This window comes from Hemicordylus capensis, chromosome 1 (assembly GCF_027244095.1).
Source record: "Hemicordylus capensis ecotype Gifberg chromosome 1, rHemCap1.1.pri, whole genome shotgun sequence".
Lineage (NCBI taxonomy): Eukaryota > Metazoa > Chordata > Lepidosauria > Squamata > Cordylidae > Hemicordylus > Hemicordylus capensis.
In genome coordinates, this window is record NC_069657.1 from 383,173,184 (window position 1) to 383,193,582 (window position 20,399).

Sequence of the window (20,399 nt, forward strand, 5' to 3'; positions counted from 1 at the left end):
AATCATACTTCAATGACCTACAGATACAGAATTTTGCATGAACAATCCTACCACTGAAATTAGCTGAATACACTACTTTTTACACCAAAATATGCTTGGTGAAAGGTTTGCTAAAAAAAAATAAAATTCTGAAAATCATCATCATCATCATCATCATCATTATTATTTTCAATACAAAAATACTCAATACAAAATACAAAAAAATGATCTATGTTTTCTAAACTATCTTATCCACATAACCATATGAAAATTAGTACATTCATAATACCAGCTTAGTACAAACATTAAAATCCACATCCATAACAAATTTCTAACCCTCAATGATTGGATCAGTAATTCCAAAATGACATTATGCCCACGAGAAGCAGAAATTCTTTCTCATATTCAAATTTACCATTGTTCCCAAAGTAGAGCATGGAGGCGTGCTGCCCAGTTATGGCGGGCCTGCTTAGTAAAGCCGTGGAAATTAGGGCAGGAATCTGTTCAGTGAGTCTCTCCCAGATAAGACCGGGGGAGAGAGTGTGGCCATCTGAATTGGGGATCTTAGCAGTGCATTCCGTGCAAGGTTTGGACGTACCTTTTGTAGCCACAGGAGGCCAAGTAAGGAAAAATGGGGCGGGGACATGAGGAGAAAATAACACGCAACACAAAATGGAGGAAGTATATAGAGGGAGTAAGTCGACAAAATAAAAAATAACCAGATAAAGGGGATGGGTAATTCAGTAATCCATTTACTAATTTGTCAATGACAGGCAAAACTGGAGGAAAGAACTGATGACACTGCAGCTGTGGCAGTCAACGAAAGACTGAGGAGACAGGTAAGACTGTCCACTAAGGGAAGCACTTCCCCATTCTTTTTTCCTTTTATGGCAAAGCGCTTGAAAGATCCGAACTCTGGCTCGACGCAAATGCAAACATATATTTGGCCTCACCTACTAGTTTCAAATATTCTTCACGCAGAGCTCACTTTTCCACTGCTCTTTTGAAGTTGGATAAAAACTCCTGGGCATCATCTCCAAGAACAAAAGGGGTAAAATCTTTGGGAGTGAGCCTTGCTGGCTGTTGGACTGCAACATCTCCCTCTTGTGTTCCATCTGCTCTTCTTCCAACTTAGGCTATGCTTTCCTATTCCCCCAACTCCATTCTCACCCTCTCTTCCTCCATCTTGCTCCTCTCTTCTTCCAAGGGATGCTGCCTTCCCTTTTCATGAACTTCTCTCAACACTTGTACATACTCTGGTCTTGTCTGGTCACATCCCACAGGCACATCTGGCTCCTTCACCATCAGAGTCTCTTGCAGTTCCTGTCTGTGACATCTAGGCCTCCACTAAGGCCTGGTCCAGTCCAATGAACTCAACCCTATTCATGTGTGCTAGCTTCACTGTCATGACTCCACAGAAGCCTCTCAGACTAGATTCCCTGGACTTTGTATCCTTAGGCTTCAATTGACCAAGTTCATCAATACATCAGATCTTTGCCTTACTCCAATAGATTTCTCTGCCAAATACGTTGTATCCCACCACTACCACCACCATTGCAAAGCCTTACTGTGAGGTTTTAAGACATTTGTAGTTGGAAAATCAGCCTGCTGTCACAACTTGCCAAAACTTTCAGCACTCTCCCCACAATTCTCCTCTTGTCACATGGATGTAAAAAGATGCCATCCAGGATAATCAAAGAATTTATTCTTGTTTGAAATAAATGTAACACTTCTCTTCTTTACACAGAGCTCTATATCAAAAGATATCTATTCTCCAGAAATGGTTTCACTCCAGCTGACTTTAACTGTTACAGACCCCTTCTCCCCATCTGCATATGAAACCCTGCCCAATCACAGTGCTTTTGCTGCCTCTACTGTATTCAGTACAAAACTTCCAGTATACCCTACCAGAAACATAAATACAAACAAATATTTTCTAATTGTAATTTTAAAACATAAATACAAACAAATATTTTTAATTGTATTCTAAAAGAAACCAAACCCCCATTTTGCCACAGTTATGAATTTAAGATAGAAAATAATTTTTGCAACTGAAAACGTGCCTCATTGTTTATGCAACATATGCATTAGTAAGTTTTTTAAAATATTCATGTTCATGGTTCTCTTTTTTGTTGGTTACTTTGTTTTAACATGACTTGAACGTTGCTTATTGTTAATGGTTTCCTCTGCCTTGGCTCATTCAAGGACCAGAAGGTGAATGAAGATGAAAAGGATGAAAAAGAAGAAACTAAACCTGAACCTGAAAAAGCAGAGTATGTATACATACTTCTAGGATTTGTGACTTCATTGACAAAGACTGTGACATTAAGCACACTTATTTGGAAGTAAAATCAACTTAAATAAATGTTTTAGAATTGGGATGTAAATGGGCAACTTTACTTTTACTTATGTCCTCATCTTAAAGGGGGGCTGCACCAGATTCATTCTATTGAATTATGAACGGTCATTGATTTAGCAGTCAATGTTACAAAAAGGCTGTTACATTCAGAGTGTACACACAGAATGTGTGCTTCAATGTGTATTGCTTCATAATGTCCTTTCTATTTTTAAACTGCGTGGAGATTTCTTTTCTATCCAGGATATTAAAAGCCGTTCATTTATTTGTTGTATTTATACACCACCCCAAAATTCAGTCTCTGGGTGGTTTACAGCAACATAAAACAAATTATAACAGAAATTAAAGCCTTAAAACAATTAAAAACCATAGTGAATAAGACATTCTCTTAAATACACTGGGCCTAAGCTGTTTAGGACTTTATAAGTTACTAGTATTTTTAAGCCCGTTAAAATAATGGGCGCTAGTACCTCCCCCCCCTACTTCCTTCTCCCTCTCTCTTGCCCTCCTTTCCTTCCTTTTCTCTCTCTCTCTTTTTCATTCCTTTCTTTTCTCTCCCTCCCCCTCTCTTTCCTTTCCTTCCTTTTCCCCCCCTCTTCTTGGGGTTGCTGTCTTTTAGCAGCATTAAATCATTGCATGGGAGCACTGTCAAAAAACCTCTTCATTTCCGTTTAGTGAATTCTTACTGCCCCCAGTTGAAGTTTAACAGAAAAGGAAGGACATGATGTAGTTTTGATGACAGGTAACCAATGCCTTCCAAATGAATAAATTCCATCACTGGCTGCCACAAAGTGTGCTAATTATTTCCTCTGATATATTTAAAGTCATAAAAGTCTCTCTCTAAAGCGTGCAGTTTACAGTCATAGTCTGCCCTACTGCTGTACTGAGAGTTGATATAAAACTGTTTATTTTAATGTAGTAAACACTCCTTTATTTTTTTTTAGCAAGGATGTCTTCTGTGTTTTTCAAATACAGTATGTGTTAATTCCCCCCCTCCTTTCTCTCAAATATATGTGTTTGGATTCCTCCCCCCCCCCCACCCGGATTTTCTTTTCTATTTTTTCTCAAGTTTTTTTTTATTCTCACCTCAATTTTGTGAAGAGCTTTATCAACTCTTATCCCTGCCACCTAGCCTAAGTGCCTGGAGCCAGGCTCGATTATGTAGCTGGGTTAGATCGAATTAGAATGGCCAGCAGTCGTGTTTGGCTGTTTTGTGCTTTTTCCCTCACTCGCGGCTCGGCTGGGCGAGCACAGCCAGCGATTTCCTTTCCTGGCCAGGGAGTTCTCTCTTCTCTGGCTCTAGAGTGTGCTTCGTGCTTGAGGGAGAAGAAGGATTTTCTCTTTTTGGAGGACACAGGGCTTTTCGCAGTGGGCTTTTTCTCCCGCCTTTTCCCCCGACTGAGAAGGCGCTGTGGAGAAAGAGCTTCTGAGCGGCTGCTCCTGTGTACTGTTGGTCTCGTGGTGGCCGTTGGTTATATCGTTTGCGGCGCATGCTGCCGCCGCCTTTCCCTGCCCCGTCTTTCCCTGCTCCATTCTCCAGGTCTGCGGTTCCCTCCAGCTCTGCTTCCGACCATGCCATCCCTCTCTCAAGCAGCTCCACCGTGGAGGAGCCGCGGAACTTGTAGAGGTGCGGCTGCTCCTTCCAGCTGTTCGCTCTCCTCCTCCTCCTCTTCCTTCCGCGGGGTTTTCAGTGTGTGCTTTTTAACCGCCTGGTCCCTGCCGCTGGGTCCCTTCTCCGTTCTGTGTCCGCCGCTTTTTACGTATTTGTGGCTGTTTTCCGTTGCTCCCTCCTGCTGCCCTCCCGGTCCCCTCGCAGCCGTCTCTGCCTCCAAGCGGCTGTCGCAGCCATCTTTATCTACCGCCCGCGGGTGGTCTGGTCCCGCCGCTGTCTTTGCCTCCAAGCGGCTGCCGGAGCCGCATCTGTCCTCGCCGTGGCCGGGCAGAGTCAGAAACATGTCCGCCTGCTGCCTGTCTCCATTTCTGCCTTGGCCGTCCTGCGCATGCGCTCCGCGCATGTGCAGAATGGCCGAGGGAGGCACGAATGCACGCTTGGTGTCCGTCCACGGACGGACACCAAGCGTTTTATTAGAGAGGATAAACAACACCTTGTGTTTTGCCCAGAAAACTAATGGAAGCCAGTGTAGTTCTCTTAATATAGGAGTAATATGGTCTCTCCAGGATGATCCAGAGGCTAACCTGGCTGCTGCATTCTGTAGCAACTGCAGTTTCCAGACTATATACACGGTTCCAATTAGCTTATTATTATTATTTTCTTGTTTACAAAGTCAGAAAAGTGTTATTATTTGTTTTATCTTATTTGTTATTTGTTCTTATTTGTTTGTTATTTGTTCAATTTGTTCATCTTATTTGTTTGTTATTTCTCTGTGTAAACCGCCCTGAGCCATTTTTGGAAGGGCGGTATAGAAATCGAATAAAATAATAATAATAATAATTAATAATAGAAATAGAAAAAATCACCAAATACAAAGATCTACAAATTGAAATTGAAAGGCTGTGGCAGAAAAAGACCAAAATAATCCCAGTGGTAAATGGCGCCCTGGGTGCAGTTCCAAAAGACCTTGAAGAGCACCTCAACACCATAGGGGCCACAGAAATCACCATCAGCCAATTACAAAAAGCAGCTTTACTGAGAACAGCCTATATTCTGCGACGATATCTATAACAATTGACAATAAAATTCAGCCATCCCAGGTCCTTGGGAAGAACTCGATGTCTGGATAAAACAAACCAGTCAATAAAACCTGTCTGACTGTGTAAACAAGAAATAATAATAATAATAGCCAACAAATGCAAGATCTAATAATAACACCAGAATTAATAAGTGAAAGAGCAAAGAAAATTAAAAATTGGACTGCGCCAGGCGACGATGAACTGCATGGCTTTTGGCTTAAACACCTAACAAGCCTTCATAAACAACTATCAAAACAGTTCAATCACATTTTGCAAGGAGGTGATATTGAACAATAGCTAACAAATGGGAAAACTCATCTCATAATGAAAGACCCAGCAAAAGGTGCAGTTTCAAGTAATCATAGACCGATAACCTGCCTGCCAACCATGTTCAAATTATTAACTGGAATAATAGCAGATGAAGTGATGCAACACTTATTAACTAACAAACAGCTTCCAGTTGAACAAAAAGGAAATTGCCCAAACACCAGAGGCACAAAAGACCAGCTGCTGATTGAAAAAATGATTTTAGAAAATTGCAAGAGAAGAAAAACCAATCTAAGTGTTGTATGGATTGACTACAAGAAAGCCTTCTATTCATTGCCTCACACATGGATACTAAAATGTTTAGAAACAACTGGCGTCAGCAAAAACATTCAGATATTTATTTTAAAAAGAAATGAGCATGTAGAGCACACAGTTAACAATCAATGGCGAGACACTTGGACAGGTTAGCATTAGAAGAGGCGATCGGAGGCCCGGTCTACCAGGCCTTTTCCTGGCGGGTAGACCGGGCCTCCGGCGATTGGCGTCCTTTGCGGTGCGCGCATGCGCGCGTGCAAAGCTTCAGTAGCCGGCAGGACTTCATAGAGAGAGGAGCTCTGTTCGGTAGCTCCTCTCTTTGTTTTCAACGGCATCATCGGGTGAGGACTCGGGCGGGTGGCTGGGAGGGAGGGAGGGAGGGCTGGCGGGCGACGGCGGCGGCAGTGGTAGCAGTAGTTTTGGGCTTAATCTGCTCGCGGTGGGGGGGGGGCGGCTGGTTTCCAGCGCCCCGTTATTCTGAAAAATACGGCCTCTGGCGGGGGCAAAGAGGCGGGAGGGATAAGCAAGCCCTCCCTGCCCTAAAAGGACGGCCCCCCTTCGGTGCCGGTCCGGACTGCTCCGGACTGTGCACATCCCTAGCATTTTGCATGCCTTTAAAGTGCACTTGATAAAGAGTTTTGCACACAAAACTGGGTGTCTGGGTCTTTTTCCTAGGCTCCGGAACGAATTAATCCGTTTCCAATGCATTCCTATAGGAAACCGCTTTTCGACTTACGAACTTTTCGACCTACGAATGTGCATTCGGAACGGATTAACTTCGTAAGTCGAGGGACCACTGTACTAGCCCTCTCACAACCCTAAACAACTCTGCTGGAAATCAGCATGTGGATGCAATACAGGAAGAAAAGGATCACTTCTTTACCTCACATACTGCCTGGTTATAGGTCTTCAAATGCATTCTGTGTTATAATATGTCGGATCTGATACTTGCACTCCAGTCATCTACCTTGCTGCTTTCACTCCCATAGTTCTTTTGTATACTAAGGGGCCAGTTTTGAAGTGGGTGGGAGAGGAAGCTTAGGAGCATGTGATGGCTCTCAGCTGCTGACCTTACACCATCAAGGGCAAAAAGGCCTCAGAAGGGTAAGAAGGGGATTTCATGGATCCTGGTCCTCCTCCACCTGCCAGGGAGAGGTAATGCCCTGCTCCTCACCAGGAACCCATGCGGGCTGTGGGCCACCACCCTCTGTCTCCACTGGCCACTACATCCCTGGCTGAGGGCCCCTTAAATAGCTCCCTGCAGCAGGACCAACCAGCTGCTTCCCTTCCTTGTCCTCTGAGCAGCCCTCCTGTCATTCCCACTGACAGCCTCCAAGCTGGCTGCTCTCCAGGGCTTCACCCTCTTTCCCAGTCTCCTCATGCAGGGACATTGCAGAGGGGTCGGGCCCATTTTCTCCTTGCTGCAGCCAGGCAATGGCACATCAGGCCACAGCAGCCCCGCTATGGGCAGCTGGATTCCCAGTTTCCTCACCCTTCTTAGTCTCCGTGAATGGGTGCCACCGCCTTTGTGTGGGGTCAGGCCACTATCTCCTCTACCACTTGGCCAGGTAAGTGCCCCACCCTGGCAGGAGGGCCCAACAGAGTGATCATGTTTACTTCTTTAATAGAAATGCTAAGACCAAGTCTCTACTGCCCTGGTGAGTTTGCTGTTCCAGTTCTCCACCAGGGCATCAACAGAATCACCGGCAGAGCCAACAATAAATCTTTCTAAGGCTGCTTGGAATCCTATTGGATCCAATAACCTTCTTGGGCAGACCATCCTAATAACCCCTCACCCCTGTAGAAGCAGGACGTGATTGTGAATCCAGCCTTAACCAGATGGTGGTTCATCCATGACAATGGGAAAATCATAGGTGTCCCCACCCATGGAACACCACCCTGATCCGAGTAAAAGACCAGATCAAGTGTGTGTCCAGTGACATGCATCAGTACCAAAACCACTTGGGATAGGCCAACAGTTGTCATGGCCTGCCACTATGAACTCCTGAGCTGCCCCAGACAAATTGGTCTCTAAGTTAACATTGCAGTCCCCCACCACCATAAGCCTGGAAGATGGCAACACCAAGACCAAATCTGTCAGTTCAGTTAGGGACTCTTGTTGGGCAGCAGGGTGATTGGTACACCAACAAAAGTCCCAGTCTATCCCTGATCCCCAAACCTAAGTACACATATTTGATATGTTCAGACAATTTGATAGGGATCCTGTTAAGGCTGATGTTATTTTTATAGACCACAGCCACTCCACCTCCCTGCCCATGTCCCCTCACCTGCTCCTCAACAAAGTACCCTGGAGGGAGAAGCTGGGACCAGACTTGGCCACCAGCCTCACCCAGCCAAATCTCTGCGAGACATACCAGGTTGGCCCCACCATCCATAATCAGATAATGGATGATTTCTTCTTTATTCTGGACCATCCTGGTATTACAAAGGAGCAAGGTAGTGGGCACTGCTCCCCAAGGACAAAAAGCTGTCAGGACAACCAGAAAGGGAAACAGGTCCAAAATATTTGATTTACATTCCCCTGTAACAGCCTGCTAACCTGCCAACATTTCTTCTTCTATTCCCCACCACCACTGGAATAGCCGCCCCTAATCAAGGGACGCGCCCCCGTCTCTGCATCTCCAAACAACCCTGGACACATTGTACGCTAATTTAACCCAAGACTCAGACTGCAGAAGTTATCTAAACAACAGTTTCATCTTCTAAAACAGCCATAAAACATGCTCCAGCCCTTAGTCCCACATCAAAATCCGGCCCCCTTTTGGTGGCCACCTACTGCTGGCCATGCGGCCAGCTGTGCCTCTGGTGCACCACCTTCCTTATAAGCTCCAGAAACCCAGAACCTCCCCTCTCATGAGAGACTCTGAGACTTGGCTGATGGTAATTAATGCTCACAGGTGCAGCAAATCTGGATAGAAAGGCCACAGCTCCAGTGAAGGTAGCTGAGCAAGATCCTCTGGTAAGGCAAGAGGGGTCAGAGTCAGCAATCAATCTCCCAGTCCAAACGGAGGAGTGCTCCGAGTTGTGGCCTTCCTTTCCTGTTTGCCTGATTAGCCATTATACATTTCCCTACTGCCCTTTCCAACTGTGATCATTTCTACTACTACTACAACTACAAATATTTATATACCCCTTTTCCACAAAAGTTCCCAAAGCAGTTTACATAGAGAAATAAAAATAAATAAAGATAGCTCTCTGTTCCCAAAGGGCTCACAATCTAAAAACATATATAAGATAGACACCTGCGGCCGCCATTGGAGGGATGTTGTGCTGGGGATGGATTGAGCCAGTTGCTCTCCCCCTGCTCAATAAAGAGAATCACCACTTTAAAAAGATGTCTCTTTGCTCATTTAGTTCACATACATTTCACATACATGTACTTGAAAAAAAGATATAGTTTTCTGTAAAAATGCATGACACTCAGCTTGCTTCTTTTTATGCTGAGATACTGTATTTTAATTGGTAGAGAGTGTTTCACAATATGCTTTTGGGTATTTGTATTTTCAGAGGAGAAGATGGAGAAAAGGAGGAGAAAGTAAAGGAAGACAAAGGGAAACCGAGACAGCATAAACATAGGCACGGTGAACCAGAAACACAAGAATCAGCTTTCTGGAAGAAAATTATAGCATACCAACAAAAACTTCTTGTAAGATATATTTCTTTGGAATTAGTAGTTTGTGTGCTGATATAGCATGTGCTACAATGTGACAATAAGATACCTGAAGAAGATGATTATGTATAAGAAAGCTTTAGCCTGTGAAACTCACTATATGTCTGCCATTTAGTCAGGCATATGAGAATTTTAAAAATGTAATTTTTTGCAAAAGTAAGTAGTGCTTCCTTGTAAAAATATTTAAAAGACAACCCCTTCAAATTTGATGGATACCTTTGCATTCCAAGTTTGCATGCGTTGTGGTTGCAGTTGGTACATTTCATGAATTAATTTCATATATGTTAAAAGGGACTTGTAAATTATATCTAATTTTAGATTTATTGGTCCAAATATCTATAAGGATGATTCCGTTTAAGTTCCATCTCGAAAAATGCAAGTGGGACAAATAAGAATCAAAAGCTCTGAAGGGATATCAACTAGGGATGTGCAAAACATTTTGGGCACAGAACGATCTGTGCCAGAAACAGCAAATTTCGGGTGATTCGGTGCCGAACCGAATCACCCATGAAAAGATCTGAGAAATTTCGGGCACGAGCCGAATCACCCGAATTTCGGGCCTGAAAATTCGGGTGATTCGGACCTCCATTTTTTTGCCTTCTTCCCCCCCACCCCCGTTTTGAGCTATGACATCTATTTGAATTTCCTGCCTTTTTGCATCCCATTGACTTCAATGCAAAAAGGTTGGATGTGTTGTCTGCTTGAATTTCGGGTGCCAGGGGCAAAATAGTGGGGTGGGGTGGTAGTTCCTAATGGGTGGAGGTTACCACCCCAATTGCAGAGGGATTGGGCAAAGGGCTGATTTTTGGTGAATTTCTGAAGTTTTAGTGTCTTTGGGGCAGATAGGGGCATAACGTAGGTTCTGTGCCAAAAGGGTGGGGTGGGGAGGTAGTGCCTAATGGGTGGAGGCGACCACCCCAATTGCAGAGTGATTGGGCAGAGGGCTGATTTTTGGTGAATTTCTGAAGTTTACGTGTCTTTAAGGTTTTCCCCGTGAAGGGTGTATTGCTTCATGTCGGGGGGAAAGGGGTGTCCTAGAGCGGGGTGGGGTTGGTGGTAGTGCCGGGTTGGGGCAAATGAGATTTTCAATGACACACCATGAATCCACTCTAATTTGCTATCATAGAATCCACACTCAGAAAACCTCTGAAACAACAGAACCCTGTACCCCATGGGTTAGAAACCCATGGGGGTGGTTGGCACCCAATGTGCACTACACCACCACTCTCTCTGGGCCACCCCAGCACCCCCCAAGTGCAATTATGGGGCTGCTGAAAGCTCCATTATAACTTTTGAGGGGAAACCTTAAAGACGTGCGAACTTCAACAATTCGCCAAAAATCAGCCCTCTGCCCAAATCCTTTGAAAAAATTCAGGTAGCTTCCTTGCTCCTACCCGGCACTACCACCAACCCCACCCGGCACTAGGACACCCCTTTCCCCCCAACGTGAAGTGATACACCCTTCATGGGGGAAAACCTTAAAGACGCATAAACTTCAATTCACCAAAAATCATCCCTTTGCCTAATCCCTCTGCAATTGGGGTGGTAACCTCCACCAATTAGGCACTATCACTCCACTCCACTCTTTTGACCCAGATCCCACGTTATGCCCCCTATCTGCCCCAAAGACACTAAAACTTCAAAAAATCACCAAAAATCAGCCCTTTGACCAATCCCCCTGAAATTTGGGTCGTAGCCTCCACCCATTGGGCACTACCACCCCACTATTTTGCCCCTGGGACCCTTTTTTTTACCCGAATCGATTCACATTCGGATTTAATCCAAATCCAAACCGAATCAGGGGTGATTTGGGTAGCCCATATTCGGGCACAGAACAGAACGGGGGTGATTTGGTTCGGGTTCCAAACCGAATCGCCGAAAACCCGAATTTCACACCCCTAATATCAACATCGAGTTCATCTTTATTTTGGTAGTCAAATTTAAGCCAGTTTTCCCCCACTGAAGTCAATTAAGCTAAACTGGCTTTAATTCATGTATTGATAATATTTTTAACAGTTTGACAGTATTTGCTGTCTCAGGCAGTCTAAAATAAAAATCTTAATTTAGTTTTTAACAGTCAGTGGGCACTTGCACTTGATCAGAAGGGGGTAGTTTGGGGCTTGGAAGATTCCTTACCCCATACTAGACAGATGAGCAGAGCCTCATTGGGCTCTGCAACCCCTGATCCCAGATGAGTGCTGAAATGGTGATCTTGGATCAGGGAAGTCCCCCAAGAATCAGAAGAATTTTAGGCACACAGGAAACAGCCATTGGTCCATCTAGCTCAGGCTTCCCCAAACTGCGGCCCTCCAGATGTTGCTGAACTACAACTTCCAGCATACCCAGCCACAAAAAATTGTGTCTAGGGATGCTGGGAGTTGTAGTTCAGCAACATCTGGAGGGCCGCAGTTTGGGGAAGCCTGATCTATCTCAATATTTTCTACACAGTCAAACAAGAGCAGGATGAAGGATATCTGCTCCACTATCCTGATGAGTTGCTGGCCTAGAAACACGGTTTTTATAGAGTCAAGGAGTCAACTGATAGGATTTAGTGCAGCATTGCTTCCCAAAGAGGTGTCCTTAGTCCATGAGATTTTAATCCCACTGTCTTGTTGATCAGGCTAGAACATGGGTCCAGAAGGTAAGGTGTTGGAGACTGGCTGCTAGGAAACCCAGTTTGAGACAAACACTGGCAATTTAAAGCAGCAGAATTTGCTCATCCTAATAATAGTGAAGTTCAATCCTACCATGATACTACAGCAGACCATAACATGCCTGGGAGCCGGAGCCAGCCTGCTGGGCCTTTTTCCTGGCCACCAGGTAGGAATATTCTGCAGCAACAACAGAAGACCACCTCTCGGCTTGTTCCATTGAAGACCATGAAGATCTCTTGCCTTGTTCCACTGACAAGCATCAGCGTCTTGGTGCAGTTGGACACTTGAGACCAGATGAGATGCACGTGGTCGTGATGGACCAATGAGCAAGTGAGCCAGTTGCTGCTGCTTGAACAGCAGCAGCAATAGATAGAGTGGATTGGAACAGCAATAGTAGCAGCAGCAGCAGCAGCAGCAGGGGAGAATAGAAGGAGTACACCCCAGACAGGCAGAGGGTCACCAAGGGTCTCCAAGGGCGGGAGCATGCTCTCTCCTCTCTGGAAACTGCCTTGCAATGCTGTCTTATGCATTTTTACTTGAAAATATGTCCCACGGTGTACACAGTTAGGCTTATTCCAAATAAACATACCCAGGATTACAGCCTGAAAACCACAGGGATTTGGGGAGAGGAGAGGACTTGGAATTTGTTTGGAGCTAGTATGCACTTCAGATGCCTCAGAGACTAAGCAGGGACAGGGCCGATATTCTGGCCACTAGCCTTGGTTAAAATTTGGGTCCCTTGATGGAGGCAGAAGGAAATCTAAAAGTAACAATTGCTTTCATTAATATTGTTAATTAATGTGAATGTCGTAATGCACTGAAAATTTAGCTGAGCCCCTCACACCAACTCATGGTTGGCTCTGGGCCACTGGGACATTCGAGTTGTGCACCCCTCTAATACAGCAATATTATACACATTTTCAAAAGAGAGGCCCATTTTCATGAAGCTGAATGAAGTTATTAGTACACAACTCAAACTTTATCGAGGTTAAGGGGCATATAGATCTTTTATAAACTAGTAATCTGGGATTTCATATTTGACTACTTTTTCCATTTTAATTTTTAAGGTGGATCTTTTTCCTCCTGCATATTATTTATTTAAATATTAAAAGTTCAGGGATTATACAATTATGTTTTCTGGTGAAAATCCCAAGAAAAATACATATTATGGCCACGAAAGTCAAATTCGCAGTCCAAACATTTTATTAGAAAAGTGAAGCCCAAACAGGTTTTTCAAAAAGTAGGAGTCATGTGACATGTTGAAGACCAAATAATGTTTTGTGGCATATGTCTCCATAGGCTAGAGTCTCTTTCTCATGGAGCGACTTGTCCATGAGGCCAAGTGAGGTCTAAACCTCCCCCCGCATCACCTTGCTGGCTCTGCCTCACCTTTACTTTCATGACAGCCACCTCTGCCCCTTTCCCCCTTGTGAGTCCTGCCCCAGCTACCAGTTCAGCTCTCCCAAGTCAGAAGCCCAGTGTGGAGTCACCACCCCTCTTTCCCCTGCTGGTGTCTCGGAGAGTGTTGTGCAGCCCCAGCTGGCAGTTTTATGCTGGCTGGTGCCTCTCTTGCTCCCTTCCAGCAGACATTTCAAGAGGTGATAAAGTGTGTGTGTGTGATGTGTGTGTGTGTACACTCCAACAACAAACTCCTGTGCTTTGTCTCATCCCAAAACATTACTTTGAGAGGACACTATTGGGAGCAGAGAAGAAGCAGACACTTCTTTTTCTGCTTGCTATTTTCCCACTCCAAGTATACAGCTTCCTCCCCACCCACCCCCGCACCCTTAGGATCTTACATGTGTATTTGGCAAACACACAAATGTGATTTCTAATTGCGACGGGCTAAGCATCCCTTCCGCCTTCCAATTCTCTATGTTCATGTAATGTGTAGTTTGTATGACCCCAAGTCTAAGTGCTTTTGATGTGTACATGTTACACTTGCCGCTACTAAAAGCCTTAGGGAATGCACAACATGGTTTACACAGTCATCCAAAATTTGGGCATGTTTTACCTGATTCATAACTTGATTCATTCAGGATAGTATTCTGTAGATTAACTGAACTTAAATTATCAAGATATAGTAATGTTGTTTGGCATGCACTATTTTGTTTTTCAGAACTATTTTGCTCGGAATTTCTACAACATGCGGATGCTGGCTTTGTTTGTCGCATTTGCTATCAACTTCATTCTACTCTTCTATAAGGTACTTCCTTTTATCTGTCCTGAATGTACCCCACATTCATTTTCATTAGAGATGTAAGATAATTCCTCTCATCTCCAGTTGTAAAAGATAGTCTCGTCTCTCTTCACAATACATATTCACTCTGTAACGTCAGAAATCTTGGAACGCTCTCGTTACAGGCAGTGGTAGTTATGTTAGCTGGAGAAGGAAATAGACACACATAATAGAGCTCATAACTTTTTTAAATACCTATGGCCAGTATAATTAAGTGAATAATCAATAAAACCAAGATATCAGGTTGGGAATTGCTTCAAGGGTAAGGTAAGGTAAAGTGTACTGTCAAGTTGATTTTGACTTCTGGGGCTCACAGAGCTCTGTGGATTTCTTTGGTAAAATACAGGAGGGGGTTACCATTGCCTCCTCTGATGCAGTATGAGATGATCCCTTTCAGCATCTTCCTATATTGCTGCTGCCCGATATAGTACCAGCGGGGATTCGAACCTGCAGCCTTCTGCTTGTTAGTCAAGCATTTCGCAGCCCACCTTAAGTGGCGCAGCAGGGAAATGCTTGACTAACAAGCAGAAGGTTGCCAGTTCAAATCCCCGCTGCTACTATACCCAGTCTCAAAATCCCACTTTCTCAATTGAATGAGTCTGCACAACAAAATAGTAAATATGTCTTTAGAATAGGCCTGTTTCTGCATATTGCCTCACCCTAGATTAGAATGTTGTCGCTTTGCTTGTATCTGAACCTTGTAAAAACATGACATTTATGTCTAACAGTTTCTTACCTCACATTACTCCAACAGGTCTCCACATCTGCAGTGGCTGAAGAAAAGGAGGCTGTTGTGGTGAATACTGTTGAAAGCTCCAAGTTAAGCAGCCTGGAAAGTACTTCTCACAGAATCATCACAGTGCACTATGTCCTTGAAGAAAGCAGTGGCTACATGGAACCTACACTCCGTATTTTGGCCATTTTGCACACAGTCATCTCCTTTTTCTGCATCATTGGGTATTACTGTTTGAAAGTAAGAGGACAAGGAATTCAACCTTCACATAGTTCTACTGAAGCAGTAGTAAATGGTGTCTTGCAGATTTAATGATTTGGTTTATGTGATATGCAATATGTCATCTTGTGTACTGGTTTTTTAAATGCAGCTTTTTATGTAACTTAGTTTTACAGAGCAGCAATGCACACGTTTTATATTCCTTTACATAAGTATTTTACATTCCAGGCATCAGCTACAAATTTATGTATTGAAAGTCACATTTAATTTTTTGCTATACCTTCCTTTAGTCATGAGGGAAGGAGTCATTAAAAGGCATAGTTTTCAAATTCTGGCTTTGCCTATAGCTTTTGTGAATTTATATGCTTCTAAAAATATTCTAGCTTTTTATTCATAATGTATTGTGGTTGAGGTGAGTTAAATATATTGAAATACTTGGAGTAGTAGTATAGTAGCATATCTGGAGGGATAAATGTAGATGATTTCTTTTTGAAAATGCACAAAATAATTTTGGATAAATGTTTTTCATAGTAAGCCTTAATTTTTTTTAAAAAAAAAGGTTAGCCCAGAATAGCAGCAGTGAGTAAGTTAGCTGATATGTGCATCTGCATTTAAATTGGAATGTGTTCCAAAATTCAAACTTTGACAGGTAATCCACATATACCATACAAAGTTCCTTCAGAATGTCATCTAGCCAAACAAAACAAATAAGCTTGCAATTTTAAAAAAATAAATAAATGACAGGGACCATGTACTAAGATGAGGCCTTTTAATTTTATGTATGAATACTATGTATTGAATAGTATTGAACTGTATATACTATGTATTGAATTCAATACTATGTATTGAATTATGTATGAATACTTCTATGAATACTCTAGTTAAATTTCTGTAACATGCTTTGAAGTCTCTGAAAATAGATGCAGCAGCAGGGGCAGAGGAAACTCTCCCTCAATTCCTTTCTGGCCTTTCATTTGTCCTTTTTTGAGAAGGTTTTAAGAGTAAATCATATCTTTTTCAGAATTTTGTGCCCACTGGGGGAAAAAATCCTTAAAATAAGATGAAATGTTCTGTGGAGTTTTGAGGCATGGATAATTATTTAATCTGGATAGTGGTTCCATCATCCATAAATAGTGGGTTCTGCGCCTGTGCAGAACCCACTATTTATGAATGATGGTACCACTACCAGATCATCTGTTACAGGTAAGCAACCTGTTTTTCTTTGCACTACCATAGATGATGTTAGAGAACAGCATACATAAATATCAAAGTGCATAAATACAGCACATTTTTTAAAAAAATACACTGAATTCTCTTGATGAACAACACCTCCACCTTAGGAATCTATCATTCTTACATTTTGATATCAGAATTTTGTTGAGACCACTGATAATAAGAATGATAGATTCCTAAGGTGGAGGTGTTGATCCACAAAACACACCAGGTAGTTCAGAACCATAAAATCTGAAAATGAATTTGGATGAAGGGAATTTTTGAGCATCCCTAACATCAAGAGTATTGAGTAGAAGGAAATTAAAGCCATGACTGAATTCCATTGTTTCTCACCTTTCCCACCTTTCACCCTCTATTCTAAGAGACTAACCCCTGCTAACTGAGCAAACGGGCACCATCTTATATTTAGAGAATCACCACTTTAAAAGGTGCCTGTTAGCTCAGTTCTCTCAAACAATGAATCCTAGAGTTTCAATAAAGAAATATTGTGATTCATGTGGAGTCCTAGAGTGCAGTGTGTCATGAAAAAGTCTGGGAAAGCCAGATTTTGAAATTTTAAATCTTTTAGTTTAGCATTTAAAGAAAGTATAACTATTTAAAATTAAAAGTTGACAGCTAAAAAGATCAACTAGTTAAGTTAAAACGTTAACAATTTATGTAATTATTTAACAGCATAACTAGTTAATTCCCATGTTTGCTATTGGTCATACTGTACATCATTTTTCCCCTCTAAAATCTCTTATAGGTACATTCAGTCTTTGACACACATGCACACACAGTGGACAGCAGTTCTTACAAGAGGGTTGTTCCAAGTGCGGTGGTGAATTTAAGCTTATTTTTTAATATGTTTCTTTTCAATTGCAGGTTCCCCTGGTTATATTTAAACGAGAAAAAGAAGTTGCAAGGAAATTGGAATTTGATGGGCTGTATATTACAGAACAGCCTTCAGAAGATGATATTAAAGGGCAGTGGGATAGACTCGTCATCAACACACAGTAATATATTTTTACTTCTTATTTTCCTTTACAACTTATGTAATTCTTAGTTTTAGCAGGCGGGAAAGGTGACAGAATACATCTGCAGCTCAGAAAATCTCAAGACTTGACACATCTATAGCTATTTAATGGACATTTTAGTTTAGTTTGTTATGAAATTTTTAAACTGAAATTTCTCCCATCGTGCAAATTTAATTTAATTTTTTTTTAACATTTATATCCCACACTTCCTCCAAGGAGCCCAGAGCAGTGTACATGGTTATGTTTATCCTTACAACAACCCTATAAGGCAGGTTAGGCTGAGAGATACATGACTGGCGCAGAGTCACCCAGTGAGTTTCATGGCTGAATGGGGACTCGAACTCTGGTCTCCCCGGTCCTAGTCCAACACTCTAACCACTACACCACACTGAAAGCCATCATAGTATTTAATCATGGTGATTCATTCTGCCATGTGATATTACCTTGTGTGACAGTTCCTGTATCCACTGCTACCATTTATCTTCAGTATTCCTCTCATATAATAGCTATTGCCCTTGATAGCAGGGGAATGTTAGAGGCATGAGATGTTACTCCAATAGAGAGAGTCCAAATATTTTTATAATAAAGAGGATTCATTGATTCACAAAGAAAACCAAGCCAAAAAAAAAGATGATCCTCTGCAAGAAATACACCATTCAAAGCACAAGTTACAGTTTTCTATCCTTCAGTCTGCCAGCTTCTTCCTTGGCAGTTAACTTCCAACTGTGACTGTACAGAACACACCTATAGATACTTGGCAACAGTTGCCATGCTTAACTCACTGAACCTCTGGACTAAACAACATATAAACATATAAATGATTGTTTAGTTAGTTCTTCATACCTTGCATGAAGCATTTTGAGCATTGGTACTGCATTGCGGGAAGCACCTTCTGGGAATGGAAAGAGAGTTGCACTCACACAAGCAGTCCTTGAAAGAGCAGAAGTCTCCTCCTGTACATAGAAACATACTACTTTATGTGTTCATATCAAAAGATGCCATTAGGTAATCTCACATTAGATGACCTCATAGATAAATGTAGCACCTTTTCCCAGTAAGAAGATGTCAAATAACTTTTGTATTAGCTGTGTGGAACTGATATGCAGGCATCCTACATCTTTCACAGTGTTACTTGTACATTTGCAAATCAGAAAAAAATATGGTTATGCTTATGGAAAATAACTTACATTTAAACATAATTTTCCTTGTATATTTAGGTCATTTCCTAACAACTATTGGGACAAGTTTGTAAAAAGAAAGGTAATGCTTTTATTGTTGAATTATTTGTTTCATTTCCAACAGCATGGTCTATGTTTCTGAAATACACAATTTTGTATCATAATGAGCTGTACCTACTACTTTATCATATTTATATACTGCCTGTATGAGAGAGAATTTTTATTTATTTATCTATCATATTTCTGTATCGCCTGATATAGACATCTCTGGGTGGTGTACAAAGTTAAAACATAACAAATGTGAAAACAATATAAAACAGTTAAAATTCATAAAACAGATAAAAACAATCTCAGTAAATAAAAATATTAAACATAACATATGTGTGTGTGTAGTGTATATAGTCCAATTACAATATAAAAACAGAATAAAAACAATTAAAACACTTCCACAGAATAAAAATGTTACAGAGTAAAGCAATTAAACAGTTTAAAATTAGTTTTAATTAAAAGCCTTTAAACAGGTGTATCTTAAGGATCTTTTAAAAGCAGTCAAAGATTGAGAAGCTCTAATTTTGGCACGAAGTGCATTCCAAAACCCTGGGGCAGCCACAAAGAAGGCCCAGTCCTGAGTTGCCACCAGATGAGCCTGTGGCAACTGAAACTATCTTAATAGGTGGCAGGGTTCATGAAAAAAGAGGTGCTCTCTTAAGTACCCTGGAACCAAGGCATTCAACAACAACAACACTCTGTATTTCACTCAGATACATATAGTTTTTTTCACCATATTTTCTCAGAAACTATATCACCATATTTCACCTTTTTTTTTGCTCAGAAACATATCCTGTTTGCCCCATATTTTCTGTGGTGCAAGAACTGCACCATAGAAAAGTGCAGTTTTTTTCTTGGTCACTTTGGGTTGTCCCAGAGACCAATTTGGCTCCTGCATTCTGTACCAGTTGTAGTTTCTGGACTGCAGACAAAGGCAGCCCCCTGTAGAGTGCATTACAGTAAGAACATAAGATCAGCCTTGCTGGATCAGACCCAAGGCCCATCTAGTCCAGCATCGTGTTTCACACATTGGCCCACTACTGTGTGAAGCCCATTAGTCAAGCCTGGAGGTTACCAGCTTATGCACTACTGTTTTAAGCCCATTTACCTCCAGAAATGACTGTAGCCGGCCTATCAGCTGAAGCTGGTAAGAAGCGCTCCTGGTCACCACCTCAACCTGAGAGACCAGAGAGAGAATTGGATCCAGGAGCACTCTCAAGCTTCATACCTGATTTTTCAGGGGGAGTGTAACCCCATCCAGAACAGGCAGATCTAAACTCTCAAGTCTTAACCCCCCACAATCAGTACCTCCATCTTATTGGATTCAACCTCAATTTCTTATCCACCATCCAGCCCATTACTGCCTCCAGGCAGGTGCTAATAGGGAATTTATGCTACTTCCTGATGAAGTTGATTTGGAGAAATAGATTTGGTGTCATCAGCATGCACCAAATCTCCCGATGATCTCTCCCAGTGGTTTCATGTAGATGTTAAAAAGCATTGGAGACAGTATGGTAAGGACATGCATGAACCAAGGTTTGAGCCCAGGTGCAGCACAGTGGGGAGGGGAATGGGGAGCAGGAGCTTTAAGAAAGAGGAGAGCAGGTCCACTCCTTACCTGCTCTCTGCCACCCCATGCAGCTTCCTGCTGGGACGGTGCACATCCGAGGTACCCACGTGTGATGCCAGCATGCACATTGAGTCCGCGCTTGCATGAGTGCCATTTGTGTGGTCAGAAACACCAGGCTGACCACGTAAATGGCACCTGTGCATGCTGTGG

At 42.4% G+C, this 20,399-nt stretch overlaps 1 protein-coding gene and 1 long non-coding RNA gene across 16 annotated transcripts in view; one reads left to right on the forward strand and one right to left on the reverse strand.

The window, feature by feature from the left end:
- RYR2 (ryanodine receptor 2) overlaps window positions 1-20,399 on the forward strand; it is a 625,908-nt gene that overhangs the window by 570,724 nt on the left and 34,785 nt on the right. For 9 of the 14 annotated variants that reach the window (XM_053300194.1, XM_053300204.1, XM_053300211.1 and 6 more), the window contains 7 exons: window positions 753-818; window positions 2,185-2,252; window positions 9,137-9,275; window positions 14,073-14,159; window positions 14,947-15,165; window positions 17,242-17,372; window positions 18,611-18,653. In XM_053300194.1, coding sequence (XP_053156169.1) covers window positions 753-818; window positions 2,185-2,252; window positions 9,137-9,275; window positions 14,073-14,159; window positions 14,947-15,165; window positions 17,242-17,372; window positions 18,611-18,653 — 753 coding nt within the window. The remainder of the gene's footprint in view (window positions 1-752; window positions 819-2,184; window positions 2,253-9,136; window positions 9,276-14,072; window positions 14,160-14,946; window positions 15,166-17,241; window positions 17,373-18,610; window positions 18,654-20,399) is intronic. The other 5 variants (XM_053300231.1, XM_053300272.1, XM_053300252.1 and 2 more) reach the window with 1 other exon arrangement.
- Window positions 13,154-20,399, reverse strand: part of LOC128346717 (uncharacterized) — a 98,934-nt gene continuing 91,688 nt past the window's right edge. Inside the window, exons 4-6 of one of the 2 annotated variants that reach the window (XR_008317152.1) lie at window positions 18,237-18,285; window positions 14,929-15,155; window positions 13,154-14,336 (exon numbers count right to left, since the gene is read on the reverse strand). This is a non-coding gene — a long non-coding RNA (uncharacterized LOC128346717). Of the gene's footprint in view, window positions 14,337-14,928; window positions 15,156-18,236; window positions 18,347-20,399 lie in introns of both variants that reach the window. The other variant, XR_008317151.1, reaches the window with a different exon arrangement.